This window comes from Phocoena sinus, chromosome 18 (genome assembly GCF_008692025.1).
Source record: "Phocoena sinus isolate mPhoSin1 chromosome 18, mPhoSin1.pri, whole genome shotgun sequence".
NCBI lineage: Eukaryota > Metazoa > Chordata > Mammalia > Artiodactyla > Phocoenidae > Phocoena > Phocoena sinus.
The window spans coordinates 5,406,776-5,427,545 of NC_045780.1; the positions used below are offsets into that span (position 1 = coordinate 5,406,776).

General features: G+C 45.5%; 1 protein-coding gene across 1 annotated transcript in view; it reads right to left on the reverse strand.

Moving 5' to 3' along the window:
• Window positions 1-13,756: 13,756 nt before the first annotated feature.
• The window catches only part of FLT3 (fms related receptor tyrosine kinase 3), a 54,269-nt gene continuing 47,255 nt past the window's right edge, over window positions 13,757-20,770 (reverse strand). Inside the window, 3 exon segments of the mRNA XM_032611689.1 lie at window positions 13,757-14,285; window positions 19,877-19,982; window positions 20,452-20,551. Of these exon segments, the coding sequence (XP_032467580.1) occupies window positions 14,163-14,285; window positions 19,877-19,982; window positions 20,452-20,551 (329 nt within the window). The 3' untranslated portion in view covers window positions 13,757-14,162.

The window sequence follows — 20,770 nt, forward strand, 5'->3', positions numbered from 1 at the left end:
GATATGGTAAGCAGGGAGCTGGATCTGTACAGGGGAGCTGATGACACCTAACTTGCTTAGTGGTGAGGATTAGAGACAATTAATTTACCCAAACAGCACCTAATGCTAGCAAATGTTCAATAAACAGCCATATTATGTGTCCTAGTAAACTCAGTGTAACTGGGCTGCGATGTGGCTGGAAGCATCTGACCCTGGGGCTAGGGACAGGCTTGGGGCTCCACTAGAAAAGGAGATCATTAACCCTCCCTTTAATTACGGTATAAACTTCCCCTGCTTAAATCTTACAGTTTCTGCACCGTTAAAGGACGACTGAGATTGTGCCATCTAATCGTGGACCCATGTCCTGAGAGGTGGGAGAACTGGGGGGGAACATCTACACTGAAGAGAGGATTCAAGGGAGACTCAGAAAGGGGTAGGTGACCTTTCCAAGGTCACTGAGCCAGGAGCTGCCTGCCCAGGATCCTGGCTCAAAACCACTGGCTTCGGGCACTGGCTGCCCCCTCAAGGTTAAGGGGAGTTGAAAAACGAAACTCATGTCACCAATAATCCCATCTCTGTAACACCACCGTTTTAGAACCCCTCTCCTGGGCCCTGTCCCTGGGGCACTGCAAAGGTGAAGTGGTTGCTTCCCACTTCCCACGTCCAGCGGATCCGGGGGGCGGGGGTGCGAAAATGTAGGTGATAAATTCCCTGCCTTGGGGGCCCCCAGCCCTGGGCCGGGAGGTGGCTGTGCGGGCTGCTTCCCAGGCCTTGAGGCCAAGCGGCACCCGAATCCGATCCGAACCCACCCAGCCGGGACCGCGAAAATGGGCGGCGGCGGGCGGCGGGGTCCCGGGCAGGCGAGTCCTGGGCGACTCCTAGGCCGGAACCGCAGGCCCGCCCCGCGCCTCCTCCTTACTTATTCAGATTTTCAAAGACGCCTCGAGGTGAGGAGGTGAGGGGCCCGAGACCCCGCCTTCTCACAGGCCTCCCTCTCTCGGCTTCCCTTCCTCGTTTCTTACTCTGCAGAGGCCCAGCTCCAGGGTGGAGGATGCGGTTATCCACCGGAGGGCCCGGCAGGGTGGGGTCTGTCACCCTGGCCGCCCCTACCAGACCCTCCTTTCCAGCGTGGGGCAGGGCCGCCAGCACCCCGGCCCTGGCACCCCGCTTCTCACTCGGCTGGGCTTGTCTCCCCTCTTGAAAACGTCACCTGGGGTTAATGTTTGCCCAGGATTAAGCATGTGTTTTCCACGGTTTGAGGGAGGAGAGGGGGAAGAGGAAAGAAAGGAGGCTGAGAAGACAAAGCCAAGAGAAGAAGAAAAGAGACTAGAAAAGAGGATATTACAGACAGACACACACACACACAGCCCTCAGCTGCAGATAAAAGGAGATGGTGGGAGTCAGGCAGGGAGTGGTAGCTCCGCAGAAATAGAACCTGACCTCATTCAGCCAAAGACTCCATCGTTATTGCCCCAAATCACTGACCCCTGAGCCCTGCCCAGGAGGGCACTGGCACAGTCGCACTGGCCTGCGGCACAGCCCTGGTTCCCTCCCAGCGCTGCATCCCCCAGGCACTCCCAGCCGTGGCCTTAAACCCTAGTAGGAGGCTGGAGACCTCACCTGGGTACTTGCCACCTCGCTGCCTCAGTCCTGTGGTCCTTCCACCTGGAAAGCCTAAGCCTAGCCGGGTTTGGTCAGTGGCCCGTGCTTCACGGCCTCTCAGTGCTGCCTTTTCTTTGGTCCCTCCTAAAGTCTGAGACGGTACTGCCTCTGCCATTGGTGTGCCACGTCTGGAGATGCAGGTGTGGACATGCGTTATCTGCTGTGACCACAAACCATGAATCTTTGCACCTCGAAGAGTTCCCGGCACAGAGCAGACACTCCTTGCTTCAACAGGAGAGAACAGGGCAGACAGTGGCGGCCAACTGAAGCGTAGATGGTTGGCCTGGAAGCCTATCACGGTCCGCCAGGATCCCCACACTGTACCAACTGGTGTGTTCTCCCTCCTGGTGCAATGGATCGTCTGGACCAATCGCTCCACTTGTGTTCTTGGAGCCAGCCCCTCCTTCCATCTCAAAGGTTACAATTTCAAACATCAGCCCCACCGCTGCCTTGTCCTGATCAGCACACAATCACTCCCTAGAGCCACTCACTCCATAAACAAAAGTAAAACCCTCCCTTGATTCCCCGTTGTTCCTCTAGTTCCTCCCTGCGTCTCTGCTCTTTCTTATAGCAAAACTCCTTGAAGGAACTGTCTCCTCAGCATCTCCACTTCCTCGCCTCCCTTCACCCCATCAAGCTTCCAGCCCCACCCACCAACCAATCTGTACTCATCAGGTCACAGATGATGGACGGCTTGCTCAGGCCTGTGACCAGCGCTCTGTCCTCTCCTCTCTCAGCCTCGTTGGGAGCATGTCACATGGTTGGCCCTCTCTCCTTGGAAGATGACCATCGCTTACCTACTCTCGTCACTGGTCCTTGCTCTGCCAGACCACTAACACCGAAGTACCCCAGGACTCAGTACTCACATCTCTTCCCTTCTGCATTCACACGGATGCCCCAGGTGTTCTCATCTAGTCCCATAGCTTTAACTGCCATCAGTTCTCTCACGACACCCAGATCTAGTCTAGTCCACAGCTTTCCACTGAGTCCCTTTGTTATGAGCCAACTGGACACTCAATATTTTAATCTGGGTGATGACTAGGCGTCTCAGACCTACCAAGCTCCCATCCTCCATCCTGTCCTCTCAATTCCGAACCTCTAATTGTAGAAAACAGAGCACCACCCACTCAGTTGCTCAGATTAAAAACGGAGGACTTATCCTTAATTTCTCTTCGTTTCTGACCTGCCTTCCCCCAACAAATCCATCAAAAACACCTGTTGGCTCTAACTAAAATCTATCCTGAGAATCCAGCCACATCTCTTCATCTCTCCTGCCCCAACCCTAGTTCCACCGACCATCACCTCTCACTTTTACTGCTACCGCGGTCCCTCTGCCTGACCCCTCTTTCCTCCTGTCCCTCCACTCTCCACCATTCTCCAACCACCTTGGTCTTTCCGTGCCCCCCAAAATGTCAAAAGTCTCAAGTTCCTTGTGTCAGGAGCCCTTGTCCTAGATCTTCCACAGCTTCCCTCTCAACTTTTGGTTTTAAACTCAAATATCACTTCCTAAGAAAGACCTCTTTTATTACACGTTTTCCACCCTATTACAAATTTTCTTCTAATAGTTTCTAGAATTGAAATGATCTTATTAATTTATGTTGATCCTGTGTCACTTCACTAGAATGTAAGCTCACTGAAGGCGGGGACTTGTCTTGTTCAAGGCTCTATCCGCAGTGCCTGCGACAATTCCTCGAGCATAGCAGCCGTTCAGTAAGTGTTTACTGACTGACACATCACTCTGGGGAAGGAGCGTTTATGTATTCTTTGAGCGAACAAACACATTTTGATAGCCTCATCTAAATACCTTATAGCCTACATTTAAGGAAATTATTAGTATCCGACTCTTTGATTCTACCAACAACTGTGTTCTGAAATAAGTATTAAATAACGAATTATGGCATTACTGCAATTCTGAAATGCCACAAAGAGGTGCATGATTAACTCTGTTATGAGAGTGTTATTTGCTCTTTGATTTTTAGCACAAATCAGTATTGCATCGGTTCGTCATTAGCCGTGTGTGTGTGTGTGTGTGTGTGTGTGTGTGTGTGTGTGTGTGTGTGTGTGTGTGTGTACTTTCTTCCCTTTACTATGCCATTCCTCTGGCTTGGGAATTAGGAATTGATTGACTTGAAAGGGTACTTTGCCAAGCAGCGCTGGAGCTAAATATTAGTCTTGGACTGCCACCTACTGGTCAATAGTCGTCATAGCGTCTCCTAAATGGATTGTCGACCTTATTAGCTTCCTCTAGAAACAGGATTTCCAGTTTTCTTTTAATGGTAGAGGGTTCTCTTGGATCATCTAAAACAAGTCCCTGACCAGTTAGATCATCATATCCTGAATAGCTCTTTAAGGTCCCTTTTCGTTGTAGGATTCAAAGACTCTATTACACCCAGTTTGTTGCTTACTATTCCAGGAGTAAAGCTAGACTATGCAGTGAATCCCATTTTGCTTGATTCTTTAAAACACCAGAGAGTGTCCTGGTGTCCTAGTGGTTAGGGTTTGGCGCTTTCGCTGCCATGGCCGCGGTTCAATCCCTGGTTGGGGAACTGGGATCCCACAAGCCTCGCAGCGTGGCCGGGGGCTGGGAAAAAAAAAGGATAAAAAGTAAAAAGCAAAAATAAGTCTGGGACATCAAGCATTAATGTTAATTGAATAGATCAGTGAATGAATAAATACAACCCCTAGAAACTGTTTCTAGATTTTGCTTTTGATTCTCTGGAAAATCCTTCAAAAGCTGTTGGGTTGAGTGTCAGGGTCTGAATCCCAGTTCTGCCACTTTCTAGCTGTGTCCTTGATCAAGTTACTTAATCTCTCTGTGCCTGAGTTTTCTTATCTGTAAAAGGGGGATAATAATGATAATCCTCGTTTTATAGGATTATTATGAGGATTAAATGAGTTAAATGCGAGGTGTTTGAAAGGTGACTGAACAGCAAGAGTAAGGGTTAAATGCAGTTTAGTGGTTGTTATTATTATTTCTACTGCTAGTGTCATCTGTCTAAGGCCATGAAGGTGATTAGATACGGGGCAAGGTGATTAGAGACAGACTGTGCTCCCAGCTGCCTGAGGCAAGTGGGGACACCAGCCTAGGGCTGAGAAGCGGGCTCGACCAGCAGGGAGGTCCCACCAAAGACCCGTGTCAAATGTAGACGCAAACAAACACCCAGGTGGTCCAAACTCCCTCCAGTTATTTTGTCCCACTGACGTGCCACTAAAGTCACCCCAGTTGAAATGTGTGGGGAAGGGGTAATACCAAGATCGATCATCTTTCAAAATCCTCTTAAGAACAATTTCATTAATTCACTCAGCAAACCTTTATCAAGTCCCAACATCCTCTCCTCGGGGTGGTGTGGGATTCTGACACTGGTCAGGATTCAGAGGTTCCCTAGTGTCTGAGGCCAATGGGGCAGCTGAGGGTTCGGCTTCAGAGAGGCCCTGAGAAGTGGGTGAGGATCAACAGGGCGCCCACTTTCCTGTCAGCTTGATTTTATCCCCCTAGCCTCCCCTCAACCTATATGTGCCTACAGTGAATTAAAATGAGTTCCTTATTTGGGAGAATCCCCTGACAACTAGAAACCATGCCGGGTGTCCAAGCCCTGGGCGCACAGGTGAGGAGTGTTTGGAAAAGAAGAGACATTGCTTCCCTCTCAGCCCAGATCCCTGCGGAAGCCCCTCTGTGAAGGCAGCCCGTCCCCTCGAGGTCCCCTCAGCCCATCCAGGCTTCTCCAAGGACCGTGAAGACAGCCCAGGAGGCAGCCTTGGCTCCTAACATCCGGCCTCTGAACGAGGCCGTGTGCCCTTCTGAGTCACCTGGGGTTGGCCTGACCCTAAACTTCCTCATCTCCCCACTCCACACCCACAAGTGCCTCCTTTTCTCTGTCTACCCAAAGGACAGCAGCAATGTCTTTCCCTTTCTGCAGAGGGAGTCCTTCAGATTTTTGTCTTTTCCCCCCCCTCACTCCCCCAGGGAGTTGCTGATCTGAGGCAGTTTACTTTCTTCCGCCATCTGGTCCAAACCGGCCCTTGCTGGTAAAAATGTCAGCCGTTTGCTCTTTCCCCTGGGCTGCTGAGATAGCCTGATATGGAGCTGTCTTCTCTGTTGCATATAGGACATTCCCAAAGCGAACACACGGCCGAGAGGGTGGGCCCCCAGCCTGACCTTTGGCCCCTGAGCCGCTGCGAGGCCTAAGGAGACCACTGCCTGTCCCTCTTTCCTGGTAACCCCGTAGCTTCAGTATTTGACAGCCATGTTCCCTGAGCCAACGAACGTTCTTTCACTCCAGTTTCCGCTTAACGCTGCAAAGACTTGATTCTCAGAGTCTGAAGGAACTTACTGACCCTTACAGCAAAGAGAGCTAAATATGTATACCAGTGTTAAGCAACTGGGCTCAAATATCTAAAATTATTTTGATAACAAAAAAGAAACCGACTCACAGGTCAGAGAACAAACTAGCGGTTACCATTGTGGGAGGGGAATATAGGGTGAGCGGGGGAGGTACAAACTATTGGGGGTAAGACAGGATCAAGGATGTAGTGTACAACACGGGGAACACAGCCAATATTCTCTAATAATTAAATGGAAAGTAACCTTTAAAAACTATTAAAAAATTTTAAATTAAAAACTAAAAAAATGCCACATGACCGCCCCCCCCAATTTTTTTTGATAAGCATATCTGAAATCCCTCTGTTGAGAATCTCAGTGTCTAACACCAAAGCCTTACCTGACTGTGGAAGAGCATCAGTAAAGGCAAAAAAGTGCTGCTCTAAATCTTCCAAGTCAGAGAACGGGCGCTGGGACCGAACACGGCGGGGGCAATCAGAGGACATCTCTCGGTGACACTCCCAAACACATCCACAAATTCTCCAAAGTCCATGGAGTTGACCTTCTCAATGTCCATCGCCTGTGTTCCACTGGCGGCAGCAGGACCTGGACTCCCCTCCGGGTGAGTGAGAGACGCGTCTCTGCTCGCCGAGTTATATTTGCTGAATGCGTAGGCTTGTTTTTTATGCAACACCAGCTTGGCATGTTTTAAATGCCTCTGGGAGAAGCCGATCCAGAGTACTTGTGCAATCAACAAACACAGGCTTAAGGTCTAATCCAGGGAGCAGAGGTCTTGTAAAGGGGTAAGGCTATCCAACCAAACTCTTCCCACCATCTAAGCCGGCAGGGGCCATATTCACTCTCAGCGCTCAAGCTCGATAGACTTTTTGTGCCATTAGCATTTTCATGTCAATGTTGTCCCAGGGAAGTTTTCCCTGGTAACCCAGGCAGGTCACAAAGTCGACCCGCTTGAAATTCCATGTCCCGTCTTGTTGCTACTGCTGTAGAGAACAGGTAGTATGTTTTACTCTTTCTCTGCATTTCAAATGCTTCACGCAATAAGTATCTAATAAAATCTCACTCAACAAGAAGCAGTGTCTAAGGAATCATTCTGCCCCATTCTCAGTTGTCGCCCAGACACCGTTATGTGTTATTTTCTTCCTGAATATATCTATCCTTATCTGAAATCCCCTTGCTTATTCTATTTATTTTCGTGTCACCTCTCAGCCACAGTGGATTCTACGAGCCTGGAGACAGTGTGTCTGGTTTGCTTGTGTCCTGGGTGCCAAGAACCGAGACCTCAGAAGGCATGTAATAAACACCGTGGGGTGAATTAGTTGACCAGATGACCACATAGATTAAATTTCTCACCCTGATACCTTTTATGTATACTCAAAACAAAAATCCTGTGGAAGAAGACATAGAGAACATAGATATTTGTGGTTGCCAAGGGGCAGGGGGTGGAGGAAGGAAAAACTGGGTGTTTGGGGTCAGAAGATGTAAACTATTATATATAGAATGGGATAAACAACAAGGTCCTACTGTAGAGCACAGGGAACTATATTCAATATCTTGTGACAAACCATCATGGAAAAGAATATGAAAAAGAATAGATATATACATGTAACTGAATAACTTTGCTGTACACCTGAAACCAACACAACATTGTAAACTAACTACACTTCAATTAAAAAAATAAAATTAAAAAATACTGTGGAAGATAAAGTCAAAGGAAAGGGGGGGGTCAGAATTTTAAAATATAAAGATATTGCTGCTCTTTCCCTGTAGAACTGAAAATGCAAACATATTTCCAAAAGTCATGCTAACTCCACATTGGCTTTCATCTGAATCAAAATTCAATGAGAGGATTTACAATAGCCAGGACATGGAAGCAACCTAAGTGTCCATCCACAGGTGAATGGATAAAGAAGATGTGGCACATATATACAATGGAATATTACTCAGCCATAAAGAGAAACGAAATTGAGTTATTTGTAGTGAGGTGGATGGACCTAGAGTCTGTCATACAGAGTGAAGTTAAGTCAGAAAGAGAAAAAACAAATACCGTATGCTAACACATATATATGAAATCTTAAAAAAAAATGGTTCTGAAGAAACTAGGGGCAGGACAGGAATAAAGACACAGACATAGAGAATGAACTTGAGGACACGGGGAGGGGGAAGGGTAAGCTGGGACGAAGTGAGAGAGTGGCATGGGCATATATCCACTACCAAACGTAAAATAGATAGCTAGTGGGAAGCAGCCGCATAGCACAGGGAGATCAGCTCGGTGCTTTGTGACCACCTAGAGGGGTGGGATAGGGAGGGTGGGAGGGAGACGCAAGAGGGTGGGGACATGGGGATGTATGTATGTATATGGCTGATTCACTTTGTTATAAAGCAGAAATTAACACCATTGTGAAGCAATTATACTCCAATTAAAAAAAAAAAGAAAAATAACTCAGTGAGAGGGCAAGCACATTCGCATTAATAGATCAGTCACATTGGCCCGCACAGTCTGTGAGAGGCAGGTGACAATCTATCAGCAGCCACAGATTTTGTCCTAACTCTGTGCCGTTTCCCATCCCAGGTCTCACCCTGACTGCCTGGGCCAAAGGGTCATGATTGAAGGACTGACAGAAAAGAAGTTGATGAAATTCGCTTTTCAAAGGGGGCCAGAAGTACCACCACTACAGGCCATGTCTTCAAATATGAAAAAAGGTATAGATATCAGACTAACACTTGCACATCGTATACCTCACATAGGTATGTGAAAACACACTGGATCCCGTAGTGTGTTTGCAGTTTCGGGCAAAGAGCCCAGTGTGGAGGACATGGACCCGGGAGAGCGCTGGTCCAGGCTCTGCCACCTACCCACTGGCATTTGTCAAGTTATCGAACTTTTCTGCACCTCAATTTCTTTGTCTGTAACACGGGGCTCAAAAGAGTATTGACCTCATGGGATTTTTACAATGATGAAATGAATTAATGTACCAAAGTGCTCCTGTTACAAAACAACTGCAGAGGTGTCAGCCAATGTAACATTGTGTACAATCTCTGCAGTGGACCAGCCACAGAGTGTTCTCCTGTTCTCCCTTCTGCCACCAGAGTCAACACAGCCCTTTCCCGTCCCTGCAGGTTTTCCGCAGACCCAGTTAGCGGCCAATATCCACTTCTTCCCCTTCTCCCTCCAGCAGCTCCCTCAGCCTCGGTTCATTCCAGCGCTGACCATGCAGCATCGCAATTCAGAACAGAACCGTGGGGAAGAGAAGGCGAGGTCTGTCTAGCCCCTCCCCCTCAGCCTTATTCCCTCCCTGGTCCCGGGCTCTCGGATGAGCAGATGAGCGGGAACAGATGGCAGAGCAGAAACCGAGGGAGAAGGGGTCCCGGCTCCACTGCTCTGCGTCCCCTCCCTCTTTGTGCGACCCTTACCTACCTTCTCCTCTTGTTCTGCATGTGGACCGTCTCCCTCACCCAAGGCGCTCCAGCCTGGGCCTGGAGCCTGGCGGTTCTCAGTTCCTCTGAGAGCTGCAGGAGAGATAGACATCTGCATTTGCAAGTGGAAACTCCTCTGCTCATGGAAATGCTGATACCACGGTGGGAAGGGCCTTGCCACTGACAGGAGACCAGAAGCCTAACCTTTTATTCTGTGTTATCTATTGCCTCACAGTAGGAACTTCAAATAGCCCACTACTAACAGAGGAACCTTTAGGACACAGAAGGTTACGGTATTAAATAGTCCTGGATATAGAAGCAACATCCAGCAAAAAAAAAACCTAACAAAAATTCCTGATGTGGAACCTGGCAAGCCAGGCCACTGAAGCACTCTGGGGCTCAATTAACCCCGTTTGACTCTTCCCCAGTCAAATCAAGGAAATGTAAGGTGGTCAGAGGTCAGGCAATTTCCATCCAAGCAAACCAAGCAAAAAGTTAAGTTACTGGGCTTCCCTGGTGGCGCGGTGGTTGGGAGTCCGCCTGTCGATGCAGGGGACGCGGGTTCGTGCCCCGGTCCGGGAGGATCCCGCGTGCCACGGAGCGGCTGGGCCCGTGGGACATGGCCATTGAGCCTGCGCGTCCGGAGCCTGTGCTCCGCGGCGGGAGGGGCCACGGCAGTGAGGGGCCCACGTACCGCAAAAAAAAAAAAAAAAAAAAAAGTTAAGTTACATACACTATCAACCGGCGAATTATATGGCATATGAATCGTGTATCAATAAAGCTATTGTTTTCTTACGTTAATTGATATAGAGTTGTAGCCTCGTAATTTGTGTTTAACCATACAAGCTATGATTCTTATGTTTTGGCTGCCGAATATATTATATCAGACTTCATTATAATTTTTCTTTTAAGAGACCTTTAGCAGTACACAGAGAAAATTCTTAAATAGGCACAGTCAAATTTTTATTTAGCTTTTTAGTTGAAACACTTCAAGTATCTGCTCCCTTCAACTATAGCCCTTAACTTTTCACAAGCAGAGCTTATGCAGAAGTTTTCTCAATAAGATACCAGGAAGGCAAATTGCTTTCCTACACATGCATTTTTAAAACTAATTAATTAATTTATCTATTTTTGGCTGTGTTGTGTCTTCGCTGCTGTGCGTGGACTTCCTCTAGTTGCAGTGTGCAGGCTTCTTGTTGCAGAGCACGGGCTCTAAGCACTGCAGGCTTCAGTAGTTGTGGCACGTGGGCTCAGCTGCTGTGGCTCGTGGGCTCTAGAGCTCAGGCTCAGTAGTTGTGGCGCACGGGCTTAGTTGCTCCGCGGCATGTGGGATCTTCCCGGACCAGGGCTCAAACCTGTGTCCCCTGCATTGGCAGGAGGATTCTTAACCACTGCGCCACCAGGGAAGTCCCTAGACATGCATTTTTAATTTGAAGCAAACTGGGAGTTGGAACTCGTGTGATCTTGCTGTTAACAGACTCATTTCATTGGCTGAGGACTGAGCTAAAGCAAGATGAAGTCCTGGCAGAAGGAGGCCCAGAGGGCCGAAGTGGACGGTAAGATGGTGAGGAGATGGCCAGCGTGGGTGATGGGTCAGGCCTGCATTTAGTGTCTCTGCGGATCTAAGTAAGTGACTTAATCCTTCTTAGGCTTACGTCTCCGTTTCACGTTAAACTGCCACAGAACAAGCTCCCACCTCACAATTTGTTAAATGAGAAAATCCATGTGAAGCCTTCAGCACCAAGATGTGTACACACTACTACATGTAAAACAGATAACAAAGACCTACTCACAGCACAGGGGACTATAGTCAATACCTTGTAATAACCTATAACGGTAAAGAGTCTGGAAAAGAATAGATATACATATATATAACTGACCAAATCACTTTGCTGTACACCTGAAGCTAACACAACATTGTTAATCAACTATATCCCAATATATAAAAAAGTTTTTTAAAAAGAGTATATATACATATATATGCAACTGAATCACTTTGCTGTACGCCTGAAACTAACACATTGTAAATCAACTATACATCAATTTATAAGGTGGCTAAAGTGATACATTTTATATTATGTATATTTTAGTGCAAAAAAAATCATCAAAGACTTTTCTGCCTCTTTAATTTGAAATTTAATACACGTTGGGTCTCCAGGAGCTAAAAAGATGTGTTTTTTTTAGGTGATAAGAGCTCCTCCTTTTCTTTCTGCTGCTGATGGCGATTGTGGCACAGACACTGGCAAATGTGAATTCTGATACGTCGTTTATGTTTGAAAAAACCGACAGTCGGCCTGGCAGGCGAGTTCAGACAAATCTGTTTCTGAGAAGGTCCTTCATGAAGAGCTGAAGAGAGAGAAGCTCGATCAGGAAGGAACACAAGCTCCGGTGGTGGGAGAAGAAGGGCTGCAGCTGTGATAAGAGGTCACCTAGGTATCTCCCTGCTGCAGGCCAGCCCCTCAGGGTGTTTTTCTTAATTCTGAGAATCTCTAGGAAACAGTCTTTGTTTTCACTATAGGAAGCCAGTCCAGGCTCAGATAACATTAAGCAGAGAACGTGCTCCAAGAAGAAGCTCCAAAGCACATTCCCTGCACAGATGAATGCACCGTGTAGAATAGAGTAAATAACAGGTCCTCGGAAAGAATCTGACCCCAGGCTGCTCCATTACGGTCGGGAATGTGTAAATAATGCACATAAAATGCACTATCATTCCCACGGTTGGTGAATAAATGAATTGATGTCTGCATAGAGGGTTATTTTTCCTTCTAATCAACTGATTGGCCTTTTCTTTAATTCTGCTTCTTACAATTTGTCTGTCCAAGGGCAGGCTTGAGTCCTGGAGTCTGGCTCGGTCATGAAAACAGTGGTCCCAGGGCGCCACCTACTGGCAAGATTCCTACAAGGGTTCGGCGGCAGGGGCTGTCCAGGCGGTAGCAGCAACGCTTCTCTAAGATCCGAGCTTGTAAATTGTGTTCTGACACCTTTTTAAAATGTGTAGTTATGTCAGGGACACAACTTGACCCAAACTAAACCTGTGGAAAGAGCTGGGTTTAAAAGGGTCTAGTTTCATTTTCCCTTAGGAGGTTTTTATTTACTTATTTGTTTGAATTTTATTGAAGTGTAGTTGATTTACAATGCTGTGCCAGTTTCTGCTGTACAGCGAAGTGACTCAGTTACACACACACACACACACACACATACACACACACACATACACACACATACACACACGCGCGCACACATATATATCCTCTTTTTCATGTTCTCTTCCATTATGGTTTATCACAGGATATTGAATATAGTTCCCTGTGCTATACAGTAGGACCTTGTTGTTCATCCATTCTCTACATAATAGTTTGCATCTGCTAATCCGAAACACCCAATCCTTCCCTCCCTATCTGCTCCCCTGAGAGGATCTTAAATGCCATCCTTCCTTGGATTGGGACTTTGGGATTAGCAGATGCAAACCATTATGTAGAGAATGGATAAACAACAAGGTCCTACTGTATAGCACAGGGAACTATATTCAATATCCTGTGATAAACCATAGTGGAAAAGAATATAAAAAAGAATGTGTATATATAACTGAATCACTTCGCTGTACAGCAGAAATTAACACAACATTGTAAATCAACTACACTTCAATAAAATAAATTTTAAAAATAAAATAAATGCCATCCCTCCTAAGAAAATATTGCCTTTTAAATATCATATTTGGTACGTACAAAAATTATATTAAGTGTAATACCATGAGGGGGACTTCCCTGGTGGTCCAGTGGTTAAGACTCCGTGCTTCCGATACAGGGGGCACGGGTTCGATCCCTGGTCGGGGAACTAAGATCCCACATGCCTCACGGCACGGCCAAGAAATTAATTAATTAATTAATTTTTAAAAAATAATAATACAGTGAGGAACGCCTGTGAACCCATTACACCACCCAACCCCTAAAACTTCAAATATCATGTGAAAATGAATAAATAGTAGTAATTGTATATTCACAGCTCCGTGTAATATCATGAGTGAATCTTAGCATAATGTTGGTTGTTTTTTTTGTTTTGTTTTGTTTTTTAATGAAACTAGGCTCTGGAAGTCTACACAGTGTATGACACCTTTTTTTGTAAAGCTCATGAACATCGGCTGTTCTTCACACAGTCTGGGGGCAGGAGTCATGGAGCCTTTCAAAAATATGACAGAGGAATTAGCCATCACCATAGGAGAAATACACACAGGCACAAACAAAACATCTGACATGGTTTCAGTAGGTTCATGACTCCAGTTAAGTCTCACCCTAAATCTACCATGTAAACAATTCAATAACGAACATTTCTATAGTAGAAATTTTATTTCCATTCATAAAATATATCACTAAATAGCTGGAAAAGTTACATATTATTTTAAAACATAGATTTAAAAAATCATATTAGCTTCTCCTTAGCAAAATGCTTTTGTCTTATGTATTTACAAGAATATACTATACTTCAGGTACACAATTTTCACTCAAGCCAGACTGGGAAGGCCTGTGGATGTAGGTAGATGCTCCGATAAAGTTAATTATCAGCTCTTCTTGCCCTGTGCAAAGAATGACTGGATTTTACAAAAGTCCCTTTGGAAACGAGAGTAAATACAGAGAGCTTCTAGAGAAAAGTCCAGCAAAGCAGCAGTTGAGAATATATTTTCATTTAGTGATGAAATTAATCTTGTTTTGGTAATCTACAGCCTGTTTAAGGTAGGCGGGGGGATGATGTCCTTAAAGACTAAATGGTTTCTCTAGGAATCGTCAATGTGAGCCCGTGGAGAGGGTAGCCCTGAGTCCACCGCTCTGCTGTAAGGTCGCCTGTTTTGGTAAACAGAAGGACGTTCCGAAACATGGCCATCCATGTTCTGATACATCTGCATGTGGGAAAGAGACAGGACACTTATTACCATCTGATGAAGACTTACGTGTCACATGCCTACATGGTAATCGTTACTTTTATTATGCATAGATCTTAGAAGATATTCTACATATTGATTGACAAAGCAAATTTCATCCTTTTATTAATGGAGAAATCAAGTCAGAGTCAAATATTTTATTTCCTTATTGTTTCTTCTTTTATTTTTTTTTATTTTTTATTTTTTGTTTCTTCTTTTAGATGTAAAATCTCAATCTAGAAATCCTGAGACCATGCAGAAAAACCATAAAGGAGAAAGGCCATTTATATAGAGAATGCATAAACAACAAGGCCCTACTGTATAGCACAGGGGACTATATTCCATATCCTGTGATCAAACATAATGGTAGAGAATGTATAGATATGTATACCTGAATCACTTTGCTGTACAGCAGAAACTAACCCAACATTGTAAATCAACTATACTTCAATAAAATAAATTTTAAAAAGCTCAGAGAAAGGCCACAAAAAAGATCTGTTCTTTATGCAGTAAATACAGAGAATTGATTTCTTGGGTTTTCACTTGGGAGTTTAGTGACTTTAAAAATTTTTGTCCAAAATGAAAACAGCTCTACTTTTTTGTTTCATTATAGAGTTAATACACATTCATATAGATAAAATAAGCAATATAGAAAGATATATATATTTTAAAAAAGCTGAAGCCACCATTATAGCTAGCTTGCCGTTCACACACAGTTTTGTGTCGGGAGGCTTGGACTGTAGGTTCTGTTGTAGAACCTTGTTTTGAACTACAAATATGTTGCTCATATGTTACATGTGTTACATCTTTTCACTATTTACTACACATGGGCACGTCCCATTTTTTAACGGCAGTCTAGGGTTCCACAGTACTGATGTACCACAGTTAAACTTTTGATGGATTGGTTGTATCACATAAACTGAAAAGGGCACACATGACCTTGTCTGTCTTTGGAATAAATGAGGGAAGTGGAATTGCTGGACCAGAGAGGACGCACTTGTGAACTGTGAGTCACATCAGCAGTCTACCCTGCAGAAAGGTTTACTTATTCCTACTCCTATCTTCTGGGTCCGGGAGCCTTACCAGGGCTCCAGGGCCCAAGATGTGGAAGATGGTTCATACCCACTTTTGAAATTCTCTTTCTTTTTTTTTTTTAATTTTATTTATTTATTTATTTTTGGCTGCATTGGGTCTTTGTTGCTGTGTGCAGGCTTTCTCTAGTTGCTGCGAGGGGGGGCTACTCTTCCTTGCGGTGCTCGGGCTTCTCATTGCAGTGGTTTCTCTTGTTGCGGAGCATGGGCTCTAGGCACGTGGGCTTCAGTAGTTGTGACACGTGGGCTCAGTAGTTGTGGCCTGCGGGCTCAGTAGTTGTGGCACAGGGGCTTAGTTGCTCCGAGGCATGTGGGATCCTCCCGGACCAGGGCTCAAACCCGTGTCCCCTGCATTGGCAGGCAGATTCTTAACCACTGTGCCACCAGGGAAGCCCAAAATTCTCTTTCTTAAATGAGCTTAATAATCCTTGCCATTTTGTCTTTTCTATTGTCATGAATTCTTTTTGTTTCTCTCTTTTCCATCTTGTTAGGTTGATCATGATTTCTAGGGTCCCTTTTTTCTTCTCTGCTGAATCTGAGATTATGTATTATATTTCTCCTTCACCAGTGGTTATACTTACATATTTAACACGCATTTTATTCTTGTATTTATTTAACAGTGTGGCTGCTCCCACCACAGAGCTCCTGCAGAATCTATACCTCTCCCACCCTTTTGGGAAAGCACTTTGCCTTGTTTTTTCAAAGAAGCCTCTGTTTTGGGTTTTCCCTCTTCAGTCTTAACTGCTTTCATTTTCTCGGGGATTTTCCATAATTTCTGGTCCACAAAGATCTCCTTCTTGCTTTCAGAGGCCATTATGGACTCAGTTCTATCTTTTTTTTTTTTTTTAATAAATTTATTTATTTTTGGCTGCGTTGGGTCTTTGTTGCTGCACACAGGCTTTCTCTAATTGCAGAGAGCGGGGGCTACTCTTTGCAGCAGTGCGTGGGCTTCTCATTGCGGCGGCTTCTCTTGTTGCAGAGCATGGACTCTAGGGCGTGCAGGCTTCAGTAGTTGTGGCTCGTGGGCTCAGTAGTTGTGGCTCGTGGGCTCAGTAGTTGTGGCTCGCAGGCTCTAGAGCGCAGACTCAGTAGTTGTAGCGCACAGGCTTAGCTGCTCCGCGGCATGTGGGATCTTCTGGGACAAGGGCTTGACCCCGTGTCCCCTGCATTGGCAGGTGGATTCTTAACCACTGCACCACCAGGGAAGCCCCGGTTCTATCTTTAAAATGTATATATTTCCCATAATTTATAGGGGCTGATAGGAGAAGAGAGATGGCGTGAGTTCAGGGGCCTTTCTGGAAGCAGAAGGCATGCCTGTCCCTCCCTCATACTTCATCATCCCTTCACCCCGTCTGCTCACCTCTCCGGCTGCAGTCACCTCCTAACCGGTGTCCTTCTTTGTTTCTGTTGCTGTTGCCGTCCGAGGCACACAGGATCCCAGTTCCCTAACCAGCGATGAAACCCAGGCCCTGGTAGTGAAAGTGCCGACTCCTGACCCCTGGACCGCCAGGGAACTACCCTAACTGGTGTCCTTGCTTCCGCTCTTTTGCCTTTGTTTTCCTGAACGTACTTTTATGCATCCTTTCCTTCCCTCCATCCAGAAATATTTGCTTAGTACCCCCTAAGATCACATAGCTTAGCAACACATTTTACAGTTGAGAGAACTAAGCGTGATGTTACAGCTGCGTATACCATGGCGAACAAAACAGATGTGGTCACTAACCTACTCTCACGTTGACATTCATTCATTTATTTAATAGCCAGTTACTGTCTCCGGACAATGGGGTGACATCAGGTGATGTAAAGACGAGAGCACATCATCCTAACCCTCATGGATCAAATCTAGTGATGAGGCAGACAGACCCACAAAGCAAAACTATCACACAGCCTGACTTGAGTTTCATGGAGAGGGATAGACAGAGTGTTAGGGGATTCAGAAGAAGGAACCTGAAATCGGAAGTTAGGGGAGAATTTGGAGAGGGGAAACTATTTGATCAGGCTCTTTTTTTAATGATCGAGGTATAATCGACATGTTGTTACACTTGAAATTAGTTTCAAGTGTACATCACAGTGATTCACATTTGTATAGATTGCAAAAGAATCACCCCAAGAATCTAGTTAACATCCGTCACCATCCATAGTGATCTGGGTCTTTATCAAAGACAGATATTGAAGCACGTCTGTCCATTCTAAAAATCTCATTGGTTCATCAGTGTCTGAATAATGCCTTAGCATGTTATTCAGTGAGCTCCCTGCTCTCACTCCGTACCGTCAGGGTTGGGTTAGATCTAAAGTGTTAACCTGAAATTTCTAGATGTGTTTCCCTCCCCGTCTCACTTGTTCTCCGAGAGCCATCTCCCTTCCTGGTCTGTGATGAAGCCGAGACAGAGATTCTACAAAAACCATTCACGTGGGTGCAAGGAAAGATTGGGCCAGGCATGCTGGCCTGTTTTCCCACCCAAGAGACTGGACATGACATGTTAGGAGATGTGAAGAGAAGAGACGGAGGGGCAGGGGCCTGCCCACTGTGGGCGGAGCTGCCTGGCATCGCTGTGCAGGATGTGCCTGCCTCAAAGGTGACCAGCCAAGCGGCAAGTGGGGACCGAAACCCAGTGTCTGCTTCCCAGGCTTCTGGACTGAGCCCACAGCACCTGCAGGAGTAAGGGGCTCCTCCTGGGGTGCTCATCTCACCCAAGGGGTCCCATCCTCTAACTTAGCTAAAGGTGTTTCAGCTTGCTCTCAGCGCCTTTGATACTGGGAGGGAAAGGAACCTTCCATCGCGAGGGGCAGGGAGTGGAGGAGACTGGGGAAAACGTGGAGGATGGTTCTGGAGCACAGATGCCCTCAGCTGAATCCTTATCCACGGGGATCTTGCAATTCAGCCATCCCTGATACCTCTGAGGTCCCTCGAACAGAGGGAAGCGGGTTGGGACGTCCTGTGGGTGTGGGGATGTGAGAGGGGAACTCTGGCCATCATCCCGAACAAAGCCAAGGGCACCTCAGCAGCCGTGGACCCTCCATGCTGGTCACACCAGCTCTGCAGTCTTGTTTTCCTCCACATGCCCTCACTCACCCTATACTTTAGTTACAACCCATTATTTTCCATTCTACTTTCTCAGCTCCGAACCTTTATTTATATTACTCACCCAGCCTGGAGCACCCTGCTAACCCCCATCCCCCAGAGAGCAGCCAAAATCTAAGTCTTCACAGCTCAGCTCAAATAACACCGCCGTGGAGCCACACCAACTGCCCAACAAGTAAAAATTACTCATTACTTGTTTTCCTATAAAACTCTGCTTTCGGTTTATTTTACAGTGTCCTTAACTGTTTACAAGGCATCTGCTCTGTAGCCTGTGAGTCCCCTGGGGGCTTTCCATCTCTCCCTTCTGTCCTAATTCCCTGACAATACTGAATTTCCATATGTGATTAAAAACAAAATCATAGCAGGAGGGGAAGACACATACCATCCTCACAGGTCTCTGGAAAGACTACAGAATTGAAAATGGACTCCCCATAATGTAGAAAAAGAGGATGGACAATCCATTTAAAGACTCAGATTCATATTTAACTAACATTTATCACCTGCTAAGTGTTCCCCATGTGCTAAGTCTTTTCACATACATCACCTTATTTACTCCTTACAAATCCACAAAGATTTGTTAATCCCATATTTCAGATAAGGAAACTGAGACCACCCCTCCCCCAAAGATTAAGTGACTTAATTAACTCATATCAGAAGCAAACAACGGAGCCAAGATTTGAACCGAGGTATTGGGAGTTCCAGGTTCCTTTGTTCATTTGGTCTAGGGGATGGCTCCTCTAACTACATCAGGTGGTACTGTTAAGGGTGAGACTCAGCAAAGTAATTCCTAGTTCCCAAAGCTCAAAGGTCATCTAGCTTAGCAACCCATTCTACAGGTAAGAAAACTAAGGCCCAGTGCTGGTATTAAGCTCTCAGGACTCCAGGTCAATGTTCTTTCCACTCTATTACATGATTGAGTTGTATGATTATTCCACACAAAACCTTCAGGCTGAATTAGGTAAAGTCAGTGGCTTCTGGAGGTCAGGGATTACGTTTTATTTATTTGTTTGGTCCTCTGCACTGGTCACTTAAAAGCATTTAATTTCTTAATCAATTGGCTAAAATCTTCAGGAAAAGTTTTTCTTTTTTACTTTCCCCCTAAAAACACTTATCCGTAAGTATATCTAACCCCATACAATTTTTTTTTTTTTTTTTTCAGGACAAGAGCAGCTTTACTTTTCCAAATGCTTTTCTTAATCTAATTATATTGAAGGATGGGTGGCCCTTTGTTTTGAGTTTAGGATTATGAGTTTGACCCCATACAATTTTTAAAGAGCAACCTAGACCAGTTGTGATGAGGAAGGCAACTTGGTACCTTTGGCACTTAGGAAATCAGCAATGAGTGTTCTGAGTTACAGAGTTCTTTATACTTTATGAGATGCTGTGCTGCTACCTACCGCTTCTTCCACATCTGCCAGCTGACATCCTAAAAATGAAGTCAGGTTAGGAAAGGATGGCCGTTTCCTTGAGTCAAAAGCCCAGCAGGATTGCATTATAAAGTATCTGTGAAGACAACAGGAGAAGAAGCAAGATAGGAAATCTGAATGAAGCAAAGTGGGTCACTTTCCACTTAACGAAGCACCATTTATGGCTGTGGAGGTAGTTGTTTATGGCATGTTCGTCCTGAGGCAAGGACTAGCTTAGATTTTGAACTCATATGAGAAAGGACAAGTTAGATGATGCATTTTGACAAATACAGTGTGGGCCGCAATTCAGGAGAAGGGTCCCTCAAGTAAAGGAACTGAAACCCAGAAAACATTCAGTTATGTTCAGAAATCCCCGAAACCAAAAGGAAGAGTTTTCTTTCCTTTCCTTTTCTTTTCCTTTCTTTGCTTTGCTTTGCTTTCCTTTTCTTAAGATGAATCATGGGAACTTCATACTAAAGAGTTTTACTTTTTTTTCTCATGGGTTTGGAGCTAGACAGGCTGTAAATTTCCGACTTCAGCCGCTTTACGGTCTGACTTAAACTTACATTTCTTCCGTGGCATAAAATGGCTGATCCATTTTAAATCCACTCTGGATGAGTTTGTAGAAGTTAGCATCAGCTGGAATCCCGGGGTAAGGATTGACACCTGAGAAAAACAAGAGGGCCTATAACCATCCACTCACCCTTCAGTTGTTTAGTATTCATTCAATTGGCAAACACGATGGATTGTGGCTCCCTGGGCCAGCACTGTGGGGTGCTGGGCAGGAGAAGCCACGTTCTGGCAGGCAGGACAGACCAACGGACACCAGCACATAAAAAGAAAGGGGCAAAAATAAATAAATAAATAAAGAAAGAAAGGGGCTCA